Raw genomic sequence first — 14,611 nt, 5'->3', positions numbered from 1 at the left:
TCAATTTCATTCTCATTCAACTTTTTAATTTGTAAGATTTGTTCCTCACTATTTTAATAAACTTGAGAAAAATAAAATATTAATAAGTTATTTTCCAGCTCATTTTCCATGACATAACCAAACACTGAAAAGTGTTTTCCAACTCATTTTCCATTACACTACCAAACATCGGAAAATACTTTCTTGGAATTCACTTTCCCCGGAATTCACTTTCCAAAAGAAAACTACTTTCCAGCAAACAAACAGAGTCTATATCTCTAATAATATTAGCTCTTCTCCCGTGGATGTAGGCGGTTTGCCAAACCATCTTAAATATTGTGCTAGTGTGTTTAGCCTCCAATGAGCAACTATCAGTATATCATCAGTCGGATCCCCCAACAAATCAATCCCTATTGGCGAAGCTCAAGCTGCATTATATAGGGTGTTATGAGCTCAAGAAGCAAGTTTCTCCCATATTAACCTAGATATGGATTGCAAACCTCCTGAAAAAATGCAACTATAATGATGATTGCCTCTCAGTTATCATTAGGGACATACTCTATATTGCAAATTCTTTCCATGAATTCTCTTGTGAGCATGGTAGAAGAGGGTACAATAGACTAGATCATTCTTTAGCTAATTTAACCCAGTATGAAAGTCAGGAGACTACTATTATGGAGGATGTACCTCCCTATTTGATAGACCTAGCGGAGATTAATGTACCTGTTTCTACTCTTTGAATGAAATTTGTCAACAAAAAGAAAAGGAAATGAGTAGGTGGTTGGGTTATTTAATCCTCATCGTCTTAGGTGTTGTTTCGGCAGCAACAACAATTAGCAACAGAAATCCAAGCCAACTTTTTTTCTTTCACTCTTATGATGGAGGAAGCAATATATGACACGATACAATGATAACAGAAGAGAAATGTGATTGTATGAGATGATTGGCAAACTAGCATGCATACGGGATATCAAAGAAGAGGGGTTTGAAAACTAGTATGCAATCCTATGAGACAACTGGTGTGACATTAAGGAAAGCAATCCTATCTATGAAATGGTGGCTTCATGGAACACAAGATCCATGTATAATGTGTGATGACCGCTTAAATGTTGTGAAGCTACCACACATTACTCAGCTGTGAGACAAAAAAAAAAAAAAGGTGTTTAAAACGTTTAATCCAAAAAAATGAGAGACATTGATAAGGAGTTCTTGTATTTTTTTTCCAACGTTGTATATTTTAGTATTTGTAAGGACTACATTAAACAGTGAAGATACTCAAAGCTGCCAAAGAGCCTTTGGAGAATCTGTCCTTTGATCAAAATGTTATACAGATGGTGTTCATCCAAATACATACAGTACAAATTCATTTAGAAATCTGAGTTCCCCAATCAAGGCCTCTTGTTTGACTGTCATGTATGCGTCTAAATGCGGAATCAATGAATGTAACATCATGGATTGTGTGATATACCATCTAATCAAGACATGGAATTATGATTACTTATTTATCAATTGGAGGGTACAACAATGATTTGGATCGTACCGTGAGGCTCCAGCATATGCCATTTTGCTGAGCTTATTTGAGAATCCAGCTTGAGTATCATATCAAAATGCATGTGTAGACTGCAGAAGAATCAGAGTTCAAATGTTGGAACTTCAGAATCAAACCCATGCGTGGACTGGTAAGCTAGCCGAGCCAATAAATTTCTATAAGGATCACTCTCTCTTTTCTCCTGCAAAAAAGCTAGGCATTTCTCCACCTCAGACTTGACTTGCATGTATAACTCATGCGCGTTGTCCTTGTCTCTTAATTCACTCATCCTTCCTGCGGAGCAGAATTTGTGATCGAAATCAATCTTTTGTATATGAATTATCCAAACAGCATTGTAAAATTTAAATGACCACTTTACATAATCAGTAATTCAAACCAATCTACTAGTGAATGATTATATTTAATACAACAGGTTGTCCAATGATCATACCTTCTGTTTCAATTGGTTTCCCAAAATAGTAATAAAACCTGCCTGGAAATTTTGGCAAGACTACCGGAGAATGAATATCTTGGTTCACCTCAGAATTCAATCCACTCCTATAATAAAAAAGAGGTACGATAGTTTTTACTGAGAATAAGGAAACTTAAAGGAAATAAATTTGGAAATACAAATAAATCAATCATAAATTGTGATTCAATAAAAGTCGAGCAAAGATAACATACCTCACTGTGTCAGCCTCCTCCGACAGTGATTTAATAAAATCCTTAACGAAAGGAATCTTCATTTGATCATCATAATCAAAAACTATCTGAGACAATAGACTCACAGTCATTCACCAGCATCAAGTCAAACCACTGTAACAGAAAGAGACTTTGACAAAAGGGGATCGTATACAGCGTCTTTAAATGGTGTAGATGTCGTGTTTGAGATCATAAGTCACAGTTCATCCACGTTACTCATGTAAACACACAGACTGATGTTTATATCACTACTAGATCACTACCAACAACACTTTTCAGCCACACTGGCTGTGAGTCACAAAGCTTTTGCTTCCTTCGTGATTATGCTTGTGGATCTTTATCATTATTAAATGCTTTGCACATGCTTAACGACATTTGCATGGTTACTGTATCTATTCCCCAAAATCTCATGTTTTGAACAAGTTTTGAGAGTGAGAAAATAACAAACCAGTGAATGTTCTACACAAAAATAAACCGAGGGAAAAACAATAAGAAAAAAAATGAATCTCTCCAGACTTACTTCACCAAAATCATCTTCTCCAGCAACACCAAATGGTACAATTTTTGCTCCAAACCTTGCTGCCATTCTAACAAACTCAGATTGCTCTGGCCAGATTAGCTTGTATTGTTCACCCTGAAAGGTACACATGAAGAGTTGAGTTCTGCAAGGCTATTTAAACACTTTGTATCTGCATGGCCACATAATATATAGAAATGAAGCCAAAGAAACTGAGTTTCCATCGTGCTGTATAAATTAAAGCTAAATCCATGTGCCCTCCTCCATATTGAATTTCCAAAACAGTGGAAGGTAGTTCTCTTTGGTAACATATATCATGTTGGTGATATGACTTGAATTAATTGGTTATGTGCATGATTATTGATCAACCTACACCAACCACACTAGTCCCTTGCTCAACTGGCTTTTCACATATAGTATCATACCTTGTTAAGAAAGGAAAGCTCTTTTTGTTTTCTTTTTTCGCCTCTATGACTGGACTTACTAGCTGACCTATTTCATAGTTTTCCTAATATTTTATACTATTGCGAAGAGGCAATTCTTGATATCCCTCACCATCTGAATCTTACGCAATGTTTTGTTTAATTTATTTGTTGGGGTTTGTATTACATCATCATTGCCCCATATGTTCGACATTTACTCATATCAAGGAAATGAGCCACCTGCCACTTTATTTCAGACAATTCCCCCCTACAAAGCAAGTGGCATCCTTGCAACAATTAAAATCAAGATTCAATTTTCTTTATTTTGAACAGTATCAAGATTCAAAATTTTGACCAGTCTGAACGTTGAATTTACTACCAAATAAGAAATGTTTATTATGGTAAAACATAACCATTCAAAGAATTACCTTTCGATGACAGGCCTCACGCAGGCCTCCTGGGTACAGTAGCACATGGGCCTTCGAAGATAGAAGTTTGTACAAATTGGTTCCGGAAACAGGAACTGCACCCATTATTCTGTATGTGTCAAAACTTGATAATTCAGGTAAATTCCCTTCTTTCTTTCTCATAAACATCATTGGATGTGCCATCCCTCTCATAAGAATGTTTCTTTCCAACAAAATGTTCATGACCATTGGCACCAATTCATATCCCAATAACATGTGATAACCAATGAACAAGACTGGTCCCTCCGAAGGAATTCCTGCAAGGCCCTTCACAATCTTCCCGTCTTCTAAAGTTGACAGCATTACAGGGCTGGTAGCACGCATAAACAACCTGAAACATGATAATTATGAGAATATTATTCATAATAAATATGATTCTACTACAACTCAATTAATCTTAAGAATACGTTTGAGCTTTAGCTGCAGCTGCTAACCACTGACTGGTTATAGGTATTTTTAAGATAGTAAATAAGGCTACCTGTTTGATTCACATATATTTTTGAATTCAGAGGGGGTTGGAGGTATATAATCAAAAACGTAGTCACGGCATTTCCCACGGCGATAGAAACTAGCACCTTTGATGACAGTCACCAAATCAACTCCATCTTCCTGCACAATGGGGCTTAACTATAACATATATCAAAACAAAAAGTTTCTGTATAACAATTGAAACATAATATCTTTTAGATGGATATACAAAATATAGACAGAAGAGAGTTTATTGTACCAAGAAGAGGTAATGACCATTGTCATTAAACCTACGAATTTCACATTTTGGAAGTGCACGGTGAAGTCTTTTGCCTTCGTCTTCACTTGGTAGTAACTGATCCCTCCCACTAAAAACAACACAGCCAGCTAAACCTCATCATTCTGGAAAAATCAAATTGAAAGCAGAAAACATTCTAACATCAAGCAGGAAAAATAATGTTGGCATTCCTTCAATAAAGATAACTTGTAAAAGTTCAAACCCTGATAAGACAGTGCATGTAGATTTTTCATCAATTAAAGTTCAAGTGGATAATTCAGATCATAAAGCCAACTTCCTAGTCACATTGTCTTTTTATGCTTAAAGCTTCAAGATAAGAACTGTTTTTAGCATTGGGGAAGAAGAGAGAACTTCAATTAGTGAAATTGGAAACCTTTTTATTTAAAACTAGCTATCCATTAGGGGTTCACATTGTAGATCTAGAACAAGCTCCTATTTCTTTTCTTCTTTTTTGGGAGGAGGTGGAAGGGAAAGAATTCTTGTGATTTTATTGTAGTTAAGCTATTGGGTGAAGTGACGGAAAAAATAAAAATAGTTCCATGATATCTATATTCTACTCAAATGCTGACACAGGATAGATTATGCCAAGAGTAGGACCTGGTGAGTAGCAGCGTTTGAGCTTTCACAGCATGGAGGCGTGAATTGGCAAATGCTGAAGCCGATTTAAGCATCTTTAGCTTCCACAGAAGTGTATCTTCGGGTAAGATATTAGCTAGAACCTGTGACATAAATTATCAATTTCTTTTTTACAAGTTTAAAAAAAAACATGGCCTGGTATCAGCATCAAAACGAGGTACAGGGCATCACTATCATCTCCACATAAACTTGAACAGACCACAAATTCCAACAGATGTCCAACATGATTATTTTTTCTGAGGTCTGGAGATGCATGGATCATAATAATGATAGATCTGTCATCACAAGAGAAGCTAAAGACAAGAGTTCTTGATATGTTGAAAAAAGTGTCTTTGACATCTTACGGATATGCATACTAGATTTCAGGAGTTAAATATGAAAATAGTTATTTTAAATAACCTAACATGGAATCTTACATAGACATATGATGACATTGCAGCAACATCTTTCAATAATCCTTCGGCTGTTTGTTGTAGAGTAAGTCCCTTCATTACCTTGTCCATTGTCATCCTCAAAGGATCACCTAAACGCGGAAGGCCATAGCTGGTATCAGCTGGGGATAAAAATGTGTGTGATACTTAATTTGAAATGTTTTAGCATGCAAAATTCAAATATACCAGGGAACTGACCAGAAAAATAAATAGCAAAGGAAAGGGATAAATTTACATAATCCGTTCCTTGCAGCAATTTCAGTTTGAAGACTATGGCATCTTACTCGATTTCATTCTGACTTTTCAAATGCATGCTATTTATTTTGAAAGGAGAAAAAAGCCATTGGGCACCGACTTTGATTGATACCTTATAGTGTCATGAAAATCAACAACACAATGAACAGACCTCTTGTGCAAATTTCAAATAGGCATAGCATTGATCTCAAACCAAATGTTCAAGATCCGAAACCAGACCTATCATTATTCACTTGTGGAATCATATTGTGATAGTGATAAAAACCAGTGTAAAACTACAGTAACATGTAATTACTTAACTATTTACACCCTCAATCTCTACCAAAGAGAATAACAAAGGAAAAAAATGGCCACGCAGAAATCAAATGGTTCATTATGCTTCTGGCAACATACCCAAACTACTAAGATCTGAAAGATTATCGTAAGTAAAGGATTAGGAAATAATCTTCTATCCATAGAGTTGGAAGATATTCACCAGGCAATTAACTGAAACTTCTTACAATATGCAGACTATAACATGGATTTTACACTCATTTATCACGGTCCAACTTTTTTATCACAATCTGACATAAAGAACTTTGAACTTCATTTTCTTATCAAATGTTTACAAACGAGTCAACATCATCCCCACCTTTTAGAAGCAAGCTTGGCAGTGCCCAAGCATCTATGTAACCTATGCTATTTGTTATAAGAAAAAATTCACATAGTAGCAAAAAATGTGGCTCTAGTAGACAATAAAGATGAACCTGTCATGGAGCTCAGCATATAAGAAAGGCTAAGCTGGTATTGAACTGGTATGATTCCCAATAGAGGTATGAGAGGTTGCAACTGTGACTTCTCAAAAGAAGTTCCTGCAATAAAATCTTGAACAAATTAGTGCAGCTATAAAACAACAAAGAAAGACCTTCCAAAAGCACATCTATGTGGCTGTGAAAGTATATCTACGCATTTCTTGAAATTCTAACAGAGGCTTGTGCAATAAATCCATCTCTTTGGTTCCCAAGTGTTAACCAGCCTCTTGCATCAATTCATTTTTCAAAAAATTAGTGCTGCCATTCCAAACGTTTGGATAGTCAAATGGACCATTGAAAAATCAGTAACTCAATTTGGCAACTCTGATGATAAATACACGTTTTCCATTTAAGTACTTGTATCGATTCTTGCTTTTAACTGAAAAATCTACTATAACATCCAACCACTCATAAGTAGGGATAATATCTGTCAAACTATGTGTTTAGTTTTCAATACGAAGCGTACCTGGATTGGCCAAAATAAGTGAAAGATCAATATCAGGGTTACGAACTGCAACGGCTAATGCAAGGCATGCTCCAAGAGATTCTCCAACAAGATATATGGGTCTATTGGGTGAATGGCAGTTCTCTGATCTAACTGTTTGTTCTACCAACTTCACTAGGTCTGAACCAATAAGATTAAAAATATAAATAAAAAAGCAAGGGTCTAATTATACTTGCTGTTGGTTACATAAAATGAGTTAACTAGTAATAGAATGAGATAGAAAATGACCAGTAAATGATGTTCTATCCTTAACTGGAATATGCAAGCACCATATGTCGAAAATCCTATTTTCAAAGGAAAAAAACATATTAGGTAGCAAGATTCTCATTGCTAAAAGTATGGTACACTTGATCAGAACACTTACTCTCCCAGAGATTGATGATGCATAATAAGCCCTAGCCCAACACCATCGATCCCTGCAAAATTCAGAATTTTTCTAGATTAATATTGCAAAAACCACGAAAAAAATTTAAAAAACTTGAAGTGACTACTGCAATTTACCCCCCCTTCTGAAACAAAATTGAATCAGAAAATCAAGCTCAAGAAATTTTGCAAACTTCGTTTTTAGAGAAAGCAACAATCTACTTCTACATAATTGCAATTAGCAGAGAGTCCATCTGTGCATGCCCCTTTGAAAGCCACATTTGTCCACATTACAAAGGTTGCATACAAGTCAATGAACTCCTAAACGTAGCAAACAGGACAAACTTGTATGCTGCTCATTCCACACTAACAAAGACATCTTATCCTTCACTTTTCACCTCCAATAAATACCATCTTCATAGAATGACAGGTTTTGCAAAATAACCACCGATATGCTACTGCGAGGGCTAAATTTTAAAAAAAAAAATCAAAATTTTGAGGATTTAGTTGGAGAAAAAGGTTAACTTTGTGAATGCGAGTAAAATATAATCCACAGGTCTAGTTTTAATTCCTTTAGAGGTGCATGTTATGAAGGCATCATGGATTCTTTTTTTGCAATGATGATCCAAATTCAAACCTCAACATCCCCTCTTCAGGCTACGTATCCCATGTATTCCTTACTGGCGATTTTCTCTCGCACATATGTCATCGAAAAACACATTTACTGCCTCTTATTATTTTATGTGTGTGTTTTGTAATTTATAGTATTTTTAAAAGTGCTTTCGTTTTAAAATATATCAAAATAATATTTTTTTAGAAATTTTTTTAACATTAACATATCAAAATCATCAAAAAACACTAAAATATAATCAATTTGATATTTTTTTCAAATAAAATGTACTAAAAAACAAAAACTACTTAACTCTCAAACACTCACTAAAATCAAGCATTATAAAGGTTTTGCAATAAATTTATATAATTAAAAAAAAAAAAAAAAACTATAGGGAGAAATGTTTCCACCATTTTCATTGCTTTGTTATAACCAAACCAAACACCACTCAAATTAGGGATGTTCGTGGATATAATGGGTTGGGTTTTAATTTATAATTATATTTAAGACTTTTGATATTTTATAAAATATAAACTTGACCATTTTTTTTTTTTTTTAATCCAAGCAGGTTAGGCTAAATTTTTTATGGGTATTGCAAATATCCGCAGATTGAATATATTAATTCTTTTATTTTTTAAGGATCCTAAAAACATATCGGGTTGAAACTAGATAAAACTTTTAAAATACATATATTATGAACAGCTTGAAAACTATAACAATTTCCACATAAAAACAAATCAAACATTTTATCAACCACTTAAGAAGCAAAATGATATAAAAACAAACTAGCATGAATTGACTATAAAAGCACTTTTGAGTTTGTAATTTCACTAAGAAAATAAAAGATCAATTACGATTCTTGAAAATTTCATTTGTTTTTTTTATGGTTTCTTGGTTAATGAACAAAAAATATTGGAATTGTAAAATGCACTGTTACTTTTTTAGATCAATTTTTTAAAAAAAAAAACTATAATTTATGTGAAAGTGAAGAATAAAAAGAAGAAAAAGAAATTAAGAAAATGAGAGACAATAACAAAGACTAGAAACGAAAAAATGAAGAGAAAAGGGGGGAAATATTATTTATATCAAAAACACATCGAGTTATGAGTCGGGTCGGGTCAAATTGAATGAGTTTTAAAAATCTCAACTCACATTGACCTATGATATCTATTTATTAAATTTTTTTAATCTATTATTATCCATAATATCTATAATATCTTTGACAAGTCTATAATATACTACTTTGACAAATTTAATTAGATAGGGTCATATAATACAAATATTACAGATAAACTAGTTTTTTTAATACCCCTTGACTTAATATTGCCTTTTAATTAAGAGAAAACATATATTGGCTTGATAGATACAAGCTATATTTTTTGTAAAAACAATTTTGACCGAAAATTAGTTTTTTTAAAAAAAAAAAAAACATTTTTACATAAATTTACAAATAGAATTCGAGGCAATAACATATAATAACGCATTGTCATTAATAAAATACTGTCATGGAACCCATTATAAAATGTAGTTTAACCTACTACTGTTTCAATATTAATGTGTGATTGATTAATTCTCAAATAATATATATTATTTATCAATGTGTGATTGATCATTAATTTTGTGTGATTAGGACCACAAAGAGGAAAAGGTGGGGGTCTGTCTCAGACCAAACAAAAAAAGAAGAAGTTATTATTACATCCTTTATATCTCTCTCAACTAATCAAATCTCGTAAAAGCCAAGCTCGAAAAGATAAGTGAATCTACTAAAAGCTTAATAATTTCTATTTTAAATTAACAAAAAAAAAAATTAAAGAGAGAGAGACTGACGGACTGACCAGGCAAGCAAAGAAGGAGAGGAGAATCGTCCAGGCGGGAACCACAGTCTAACGGAGAGAACCACCGAGGCGGACCACCACCACCACCACCTTCTGATCTGATCAAATCCTTTGACTCCTCAAAGTAATCTTTAAGGCTCTTTCTACTCCTATCTTCATCACTTTCATTTCTCTCCAACTCCAGCTCGTAAGGATTTTTTTGTCTCTCTTTTGTTACTCCCTCCCTCGCTTCTTCTTTGTGTTTCTCCTTGAAAATCCCATTCTCTCCAAAAGTTCTTTTTGTTTCACCTCTAACTGTCGTCGTGAATTGACTCTCGCTGGAAACAGCAAATTGCCTTTGACTCGGATTCGGTCTCAAATTACCGGATGATGGTGGCGGTGTTAGTTGGCAGGAGCGAACCACCGTGGAAAAGGCAACACAACCACCGGTGGCCGCCATGAAAGTTTTTGAGAGAATATGTTAAGGATGTTTTACTGATTATGACTTAATTTGTCCAAAAGAAAAAATGATTTGCTAATATATAAGCGCGTGGATGCTATTAGATCATTGGATTATTAAAAAAAAAAAAAAGGCAAATAAATAAATAAATATAAACGATTAAACCAAGGAGGAGGGGTTTTTGGAGTGGAGTATTTTTTGAAAGTGGGCATAACAAGCTCACAATCATGAGAGTGTAATGGTTTAAAAAATCATTTGGAACAAGAAGGTTATAGCTTAATATGAAGTCTATTTTTTTAGTTTTTAAAGAAACATAATTATAACTTAAAAGTTTTTAGTTGTTGAATTATATAGAAAAAAAAAGACAATAAAATAAATATAAAACTTGTTTCATAAAAAAATAAATAATTTTTTTTTAAAATAGCTATAAAGTGAATAAAGAACTAGATAATTCCACTTAAAAAGCATTATAATTTTCACTTAATATAAATATTAAAAGTAATTATTTTTGGAAGTAAAAGACAATTTATTTCAATTAAATCTTAATAAAATTATATAATGTATCTATTTATTAAAAAAGAAAAAAGACTTTTGCTTTCTTATTTTTTATACTTATATTTAAAAAAAATCATTTTAATATTGAAAGAATTAATTTTTTAAATTAATTTATAGTAATCTCTTAAAAATATTAAATTTAATCTATATAATGATGATTTTAACTCAAACAACATGTAAATAAATTAGGGGCTAAACAAATTATCAAAAAATTAAATAATATTCCAATAACACACTTCGTAAGCTTAGATTTAATTAGACTTAAATGTTAGATTTAATTCATATTTGGTATCAGAGCCTCATATATCATGTGTATGACCATGACACCTTCTTCCCTATCTTCTTTTACTACTCCTTCTCTTTTGACTTTTTCTTTCTCTTTTAATTTTTCTCATTTCCCTACTATTTTAAAATCTACTTCTAATCAATTTGACTATCTATATGAGGTTAATATTTTGGTTGATAACTAAAAAATTTCTGAAACAGATCTTCCTCTTGTAAATCCTTATCATGCTTTTATAAAAAAAAATCTCCTTCTATTTTTGTAGTATTAAAACTCTCATCAAATAGCCTTCCCATATTGTAAAAGAATATATTTGAGCTTCCTCTTTTGACCAACATAAAATCTCTTCTACCTCTCGAGAATAGTTTGTTGCTCTGGGAATTCCATTTGAATTTCTAAGCCAATGATTTTCTCAAGGTTATAAACATATTCATTTTGGTGTTATACGACTAGCCTTGTTTTATCATGGCCATAAAGGTTTACCAGTTGCAATAAGATTAGCTCTTATAGATACTAGATATCTAGAGTATCAACATGCATACATTGGATCTTTTGAAACCACACTCAATTGTGGTACAATAGTTGTTACTTTTTATCCAAACTTCAATATGACTCTAGATGACTCATCCATTTTTTGAAAGTCCAACTATAGACCACTAGTGTTGATCAAGTTCTAGACATTTATCAAGCCACTTTTCATTATCAAATTGCTTATAGGGTCCAAAACCATGCTTTTGATTTAGCACTTCTCGTTACCAAAGATGTTTTGCTTATTACTGTTGATACTAATCAAAGAGTCATTTGTACTCATGTCCCAAAACAAATCCCAAAAGAGGACTTATAAAAGTTACTCCTCTTTTCTTGGATTACTAATTATGAAAAGCTACGTCAAAGATTTGTTCCTATACAATCCACATAATCTAAGTTCATTAAAAAGGCTGATGGTATGTTGAAATCATCTTCAAAAAGGAGAAACTTCCACCACTTCTCCATTAGGAATCTTTTCCTCCTTCATTTTGATGATGCAACCAGTTCACAATCCTCTCACAATACCTGTAGAATCCTTCTTTAAGGATGGTCTCCCAGTCTATTCTTTTTTTCAGGATAGCCATGTTTTTTGGGATGCTTGTAATTGCAACAGTTACAATAATCTAGATATGGATGATGAATCTCCCAGACAACAAAAGAAATCTTCAAGCAAGAAAATGAAGGACAGATACGATCAAGGAGACAGAATAATTAATACTTTGGGAAAACCCTTCGAAAAATTTGACTATCTTGTCAAACATAACCAGTCCCCACAGTCTCCATGTATCAATCTTTAAGTCCTTATGATGATGATTTTCTAACTTTATAAGAACAAATCAAAAACAAGGTTCAAACTTTTCAACAAGTTCACAACCCCTAAAGCATAAATGCTAATGGACGCCCTAAACAAGTCACCTAAGCCAAAACAGTTCTTAATTAGCAAAGCCAAAATGCCATCGCCAAAAATTATGTTTTCCACAAAATTAAATATAAGGTTGACTTGGTTCAGACTGAACTGAAAAAGATGACAGTTTCTGTTGATTTTATAATTCTTCATCTATAACAATTGTGTGCTGAAATTCAATAAAAGATATCCACCAAGCATAAGTATTTACTCATTCAAGCCTATAATGGTAGATACATAGACTCTTAGAAGGAACAAGAGATTAATTCTCTTAAAATACAACTTAAGTCTCTTTAGGATGAATTAGCCAAATCCTAATCCAAGCCCTTACCATTTCCTGAACCTCTACAAAATAAGATGTTGTCTTATTATTCAAACCCTTATTGGGCTAAATATTCCTCTTCCTACAACCCACAACCTCCACCTACCACACATCAACTATTTGGAAACCCAGACACAGAAAAACTTTTCAAAACTATCTCCAAAAGAGATAAATGAAAAACCCTAGTACTAACCACTTCTAAAAAACCTAGATCACCAATCTCTATCATCTTTTCATCCTCTGATTCTTTTAACTCTAAAAAGAATGAACCTGATAATCATTTCCAAGACTCTCAGAACCCTTATCAACTTATGATCCAATCAAACCAACCTTCCAACCCTATCTAATCTTTACTCAACACTTATTCCCGATAAACCATTCCTAAAATCCTTACCCATAAACCTCTTGACAATACCTCTAAAGAAGAGACTCCTAATGACAAAACTCATGTATCTTTTGAAGAATATTTTACTAAAGATGATTCTTCTTACACTTGTTATATGCCACCACTACTTATAGCGGATCGTCCTTTAGTATAGACACCAAATCCCTAATTATTATAGACTCGACCAAAGCCTACCCCGACACCCACCTCTACCACAAGAGTTAGTGTGTATAAACCAGTTAGCAATGATGATGAAGTAAATGTCAATCCTTGCCATCATCAACCATATATTTATTCTTCAAGCACTGGTGGTTTACTTTACTTTGGATGATATACCAAGAGTAAAATAGCAAGATAAAATCCTTAAATTTCATTTATGGCTAACTAGCTATATACTCAAGAATGACGCAACTCTTAGGGATGCATTACAAAAATTCTCTACAAAGTTCTTAAGAACCTTATGGGATTGGTTCTATGCCTTAGAAGATTATAGGCAAATGCAATTTGTGAACAATGCATCTCTTTCTAAAGCTTTAGGATGACTACATTATGAATTCCTTGGTGAAGCTTTAAATGACAAGGAAATCGTATGGTATAAGTATTTCAAAATGAAATGTTGTTCCTATTTGATATCTGATCTTGAAAGACATTTCAAAGAAATGTGTCGACTCTACCATATTCTTTCTAGTCCAGATGATCAAAGCTTTAAACATGCCTTTTTGGCATCCATACCTCAAGATCTAGCTGATGAAACTTTCAGATTATTCAAAACCAGAAAAGAAATTATTGACAACCAATCTTTTGGCCCAATATTTCATCAGGTGTTGGAAGCACTTAACAAAATATGTGATCAACACAAATATTTCACAAGATATTAAAGCCTGATAAAACTATGCTTTGTGCTTGCAAAAGACCAAATTTATTGATCAAATGTTCTAATAATGCTAATTGTAATTGTTCCATCACAAAGAAAAAGCATTTTAAGAAAACACACAAATCTTCTTTTTATTTGCCGCAAAAAGAAATAGAAGTTCTTAAGATGCCACCAAACTAGACGCCCCAAGCATTTTAGTCCCAGCTCTAACAGATGTTTCATCTGTAAACGCAAATGTCATTTTATAAAGACATGTCCACTAAAAAGGCCTAGTCACTGAAGTTAATTGATTTTCTAGCACAAAATACAAAGTTCAATCCTGATGATAATGAAATTGAATCCTTATTCTCTCTTACTGATGAGATCACTCCTGGTACCATAGTTATTGTTGTAGATGAAAGTTCTGATGATGAGATCTATGAACTTTACCAAGCCCAAACTACCATTGCCCCTTCACATCTAATACCATTAGTCCCTGTTACCATCCTTACCTCTAAATATATTAAGCTCATTA

General features: G+C 33.2%; 1 protein-coding gene across 5 annotated transcripts; it reads right to left on the bottom strand.

Annotated features, from left to right (window-relative positions):
- Window positions 1-201: 201 nt before the first annotated feature.
- LOC118055308 (phytyl ester synthase 2, chloroplastic-like) lies at window positions 202-10,497 on the bottom strand. 5 transcript variants are annotated; one of them, XR_012167719.1, is made up of 15 exons: window positions 9,808-10,490; window positions 7,364-7,415; window positions 7,228-7,283; window positions 6,961-7,119; window positions 6,450-6,554; window positions 5,434-5,540; window positions 4,979-5,100; window positions 4,343-4,451; window positions 4,094-4,242; window positions 3,577-3,946; window positions 2,730-2,843; window positions 2,192-2,277; window positions 1,959-2,065; window positions 1,520-1,801; window positions 202-407 (listed from the first exon to the last, which is right to left on the bottom strand). XR_012167719.1 is itself a non-coding variant. In XM_073404094.1 (14 exons), exons 1-14 carry the CDS (start codon window positions 10,244-10,246, stop codon window positions 1,611-1,613), a joined length of 2,166 nt encoding a protein of 721 aa, XP_073260195.1. In that variant the 5' UTR covers window positions 10,247-10,490; the 3' UTR covers window positions 1,274-1,610. The 5 variants fall into 5 exon arrangements, 2 of the variants coding, with proteins under 2 accessions (XP_073260195.1, XP_034923062.1); XR_012167718.1 differs by lacking the exon at window positions 202-407 and adding an exon at window positions 1,274-1,450; XM_073404094.1 differs by lacking the exon at window positions 202-407 and having other exon boundaries at window positions 1,274-1,801.
- Window positions 10,498-14,611: the final 4,114 nt, after the last annotated feature.

Source organism: Populus alba, chromosome 1 (genome assembly GCF_005239225.2).
Source record: "Populus alba chromosome 1, ASM523922v2, whole genome shotgun sequence".
Taxonomy (NCBI): Eukaryota; Viridiplantae; Streptophyta; class Magnoliopsida; order Malpighiales; family Salicaceae; genus Populus; species Populus alba.
This window is presented reverse-complemented; position numbering and strand designations above follow the sequence as displayed.

Coding starts and splice junctions, on each gene's coding strand:
- LOC118055308 (XM_073404094.1), bottom strand. CDS start 10,246: ATGGCGGCCACCGGTGGTTGTGTTGCCTTTTCCACGGTGGTTCGCTCC. Junction 5,101..5,433: donor CAATGTCATCATATGTCTAT/GTAAGATTCCAT, acceptor TTTATGTCACAG/GTTCTAGCTAATATCTTACC. Junction 3,947..4,093: donor AATATATGTGAATCAAACAG/GTAGCCTTATTT, acceptor ATCATGTTTCAG/GTTGTTTATGCGTGCTACCA.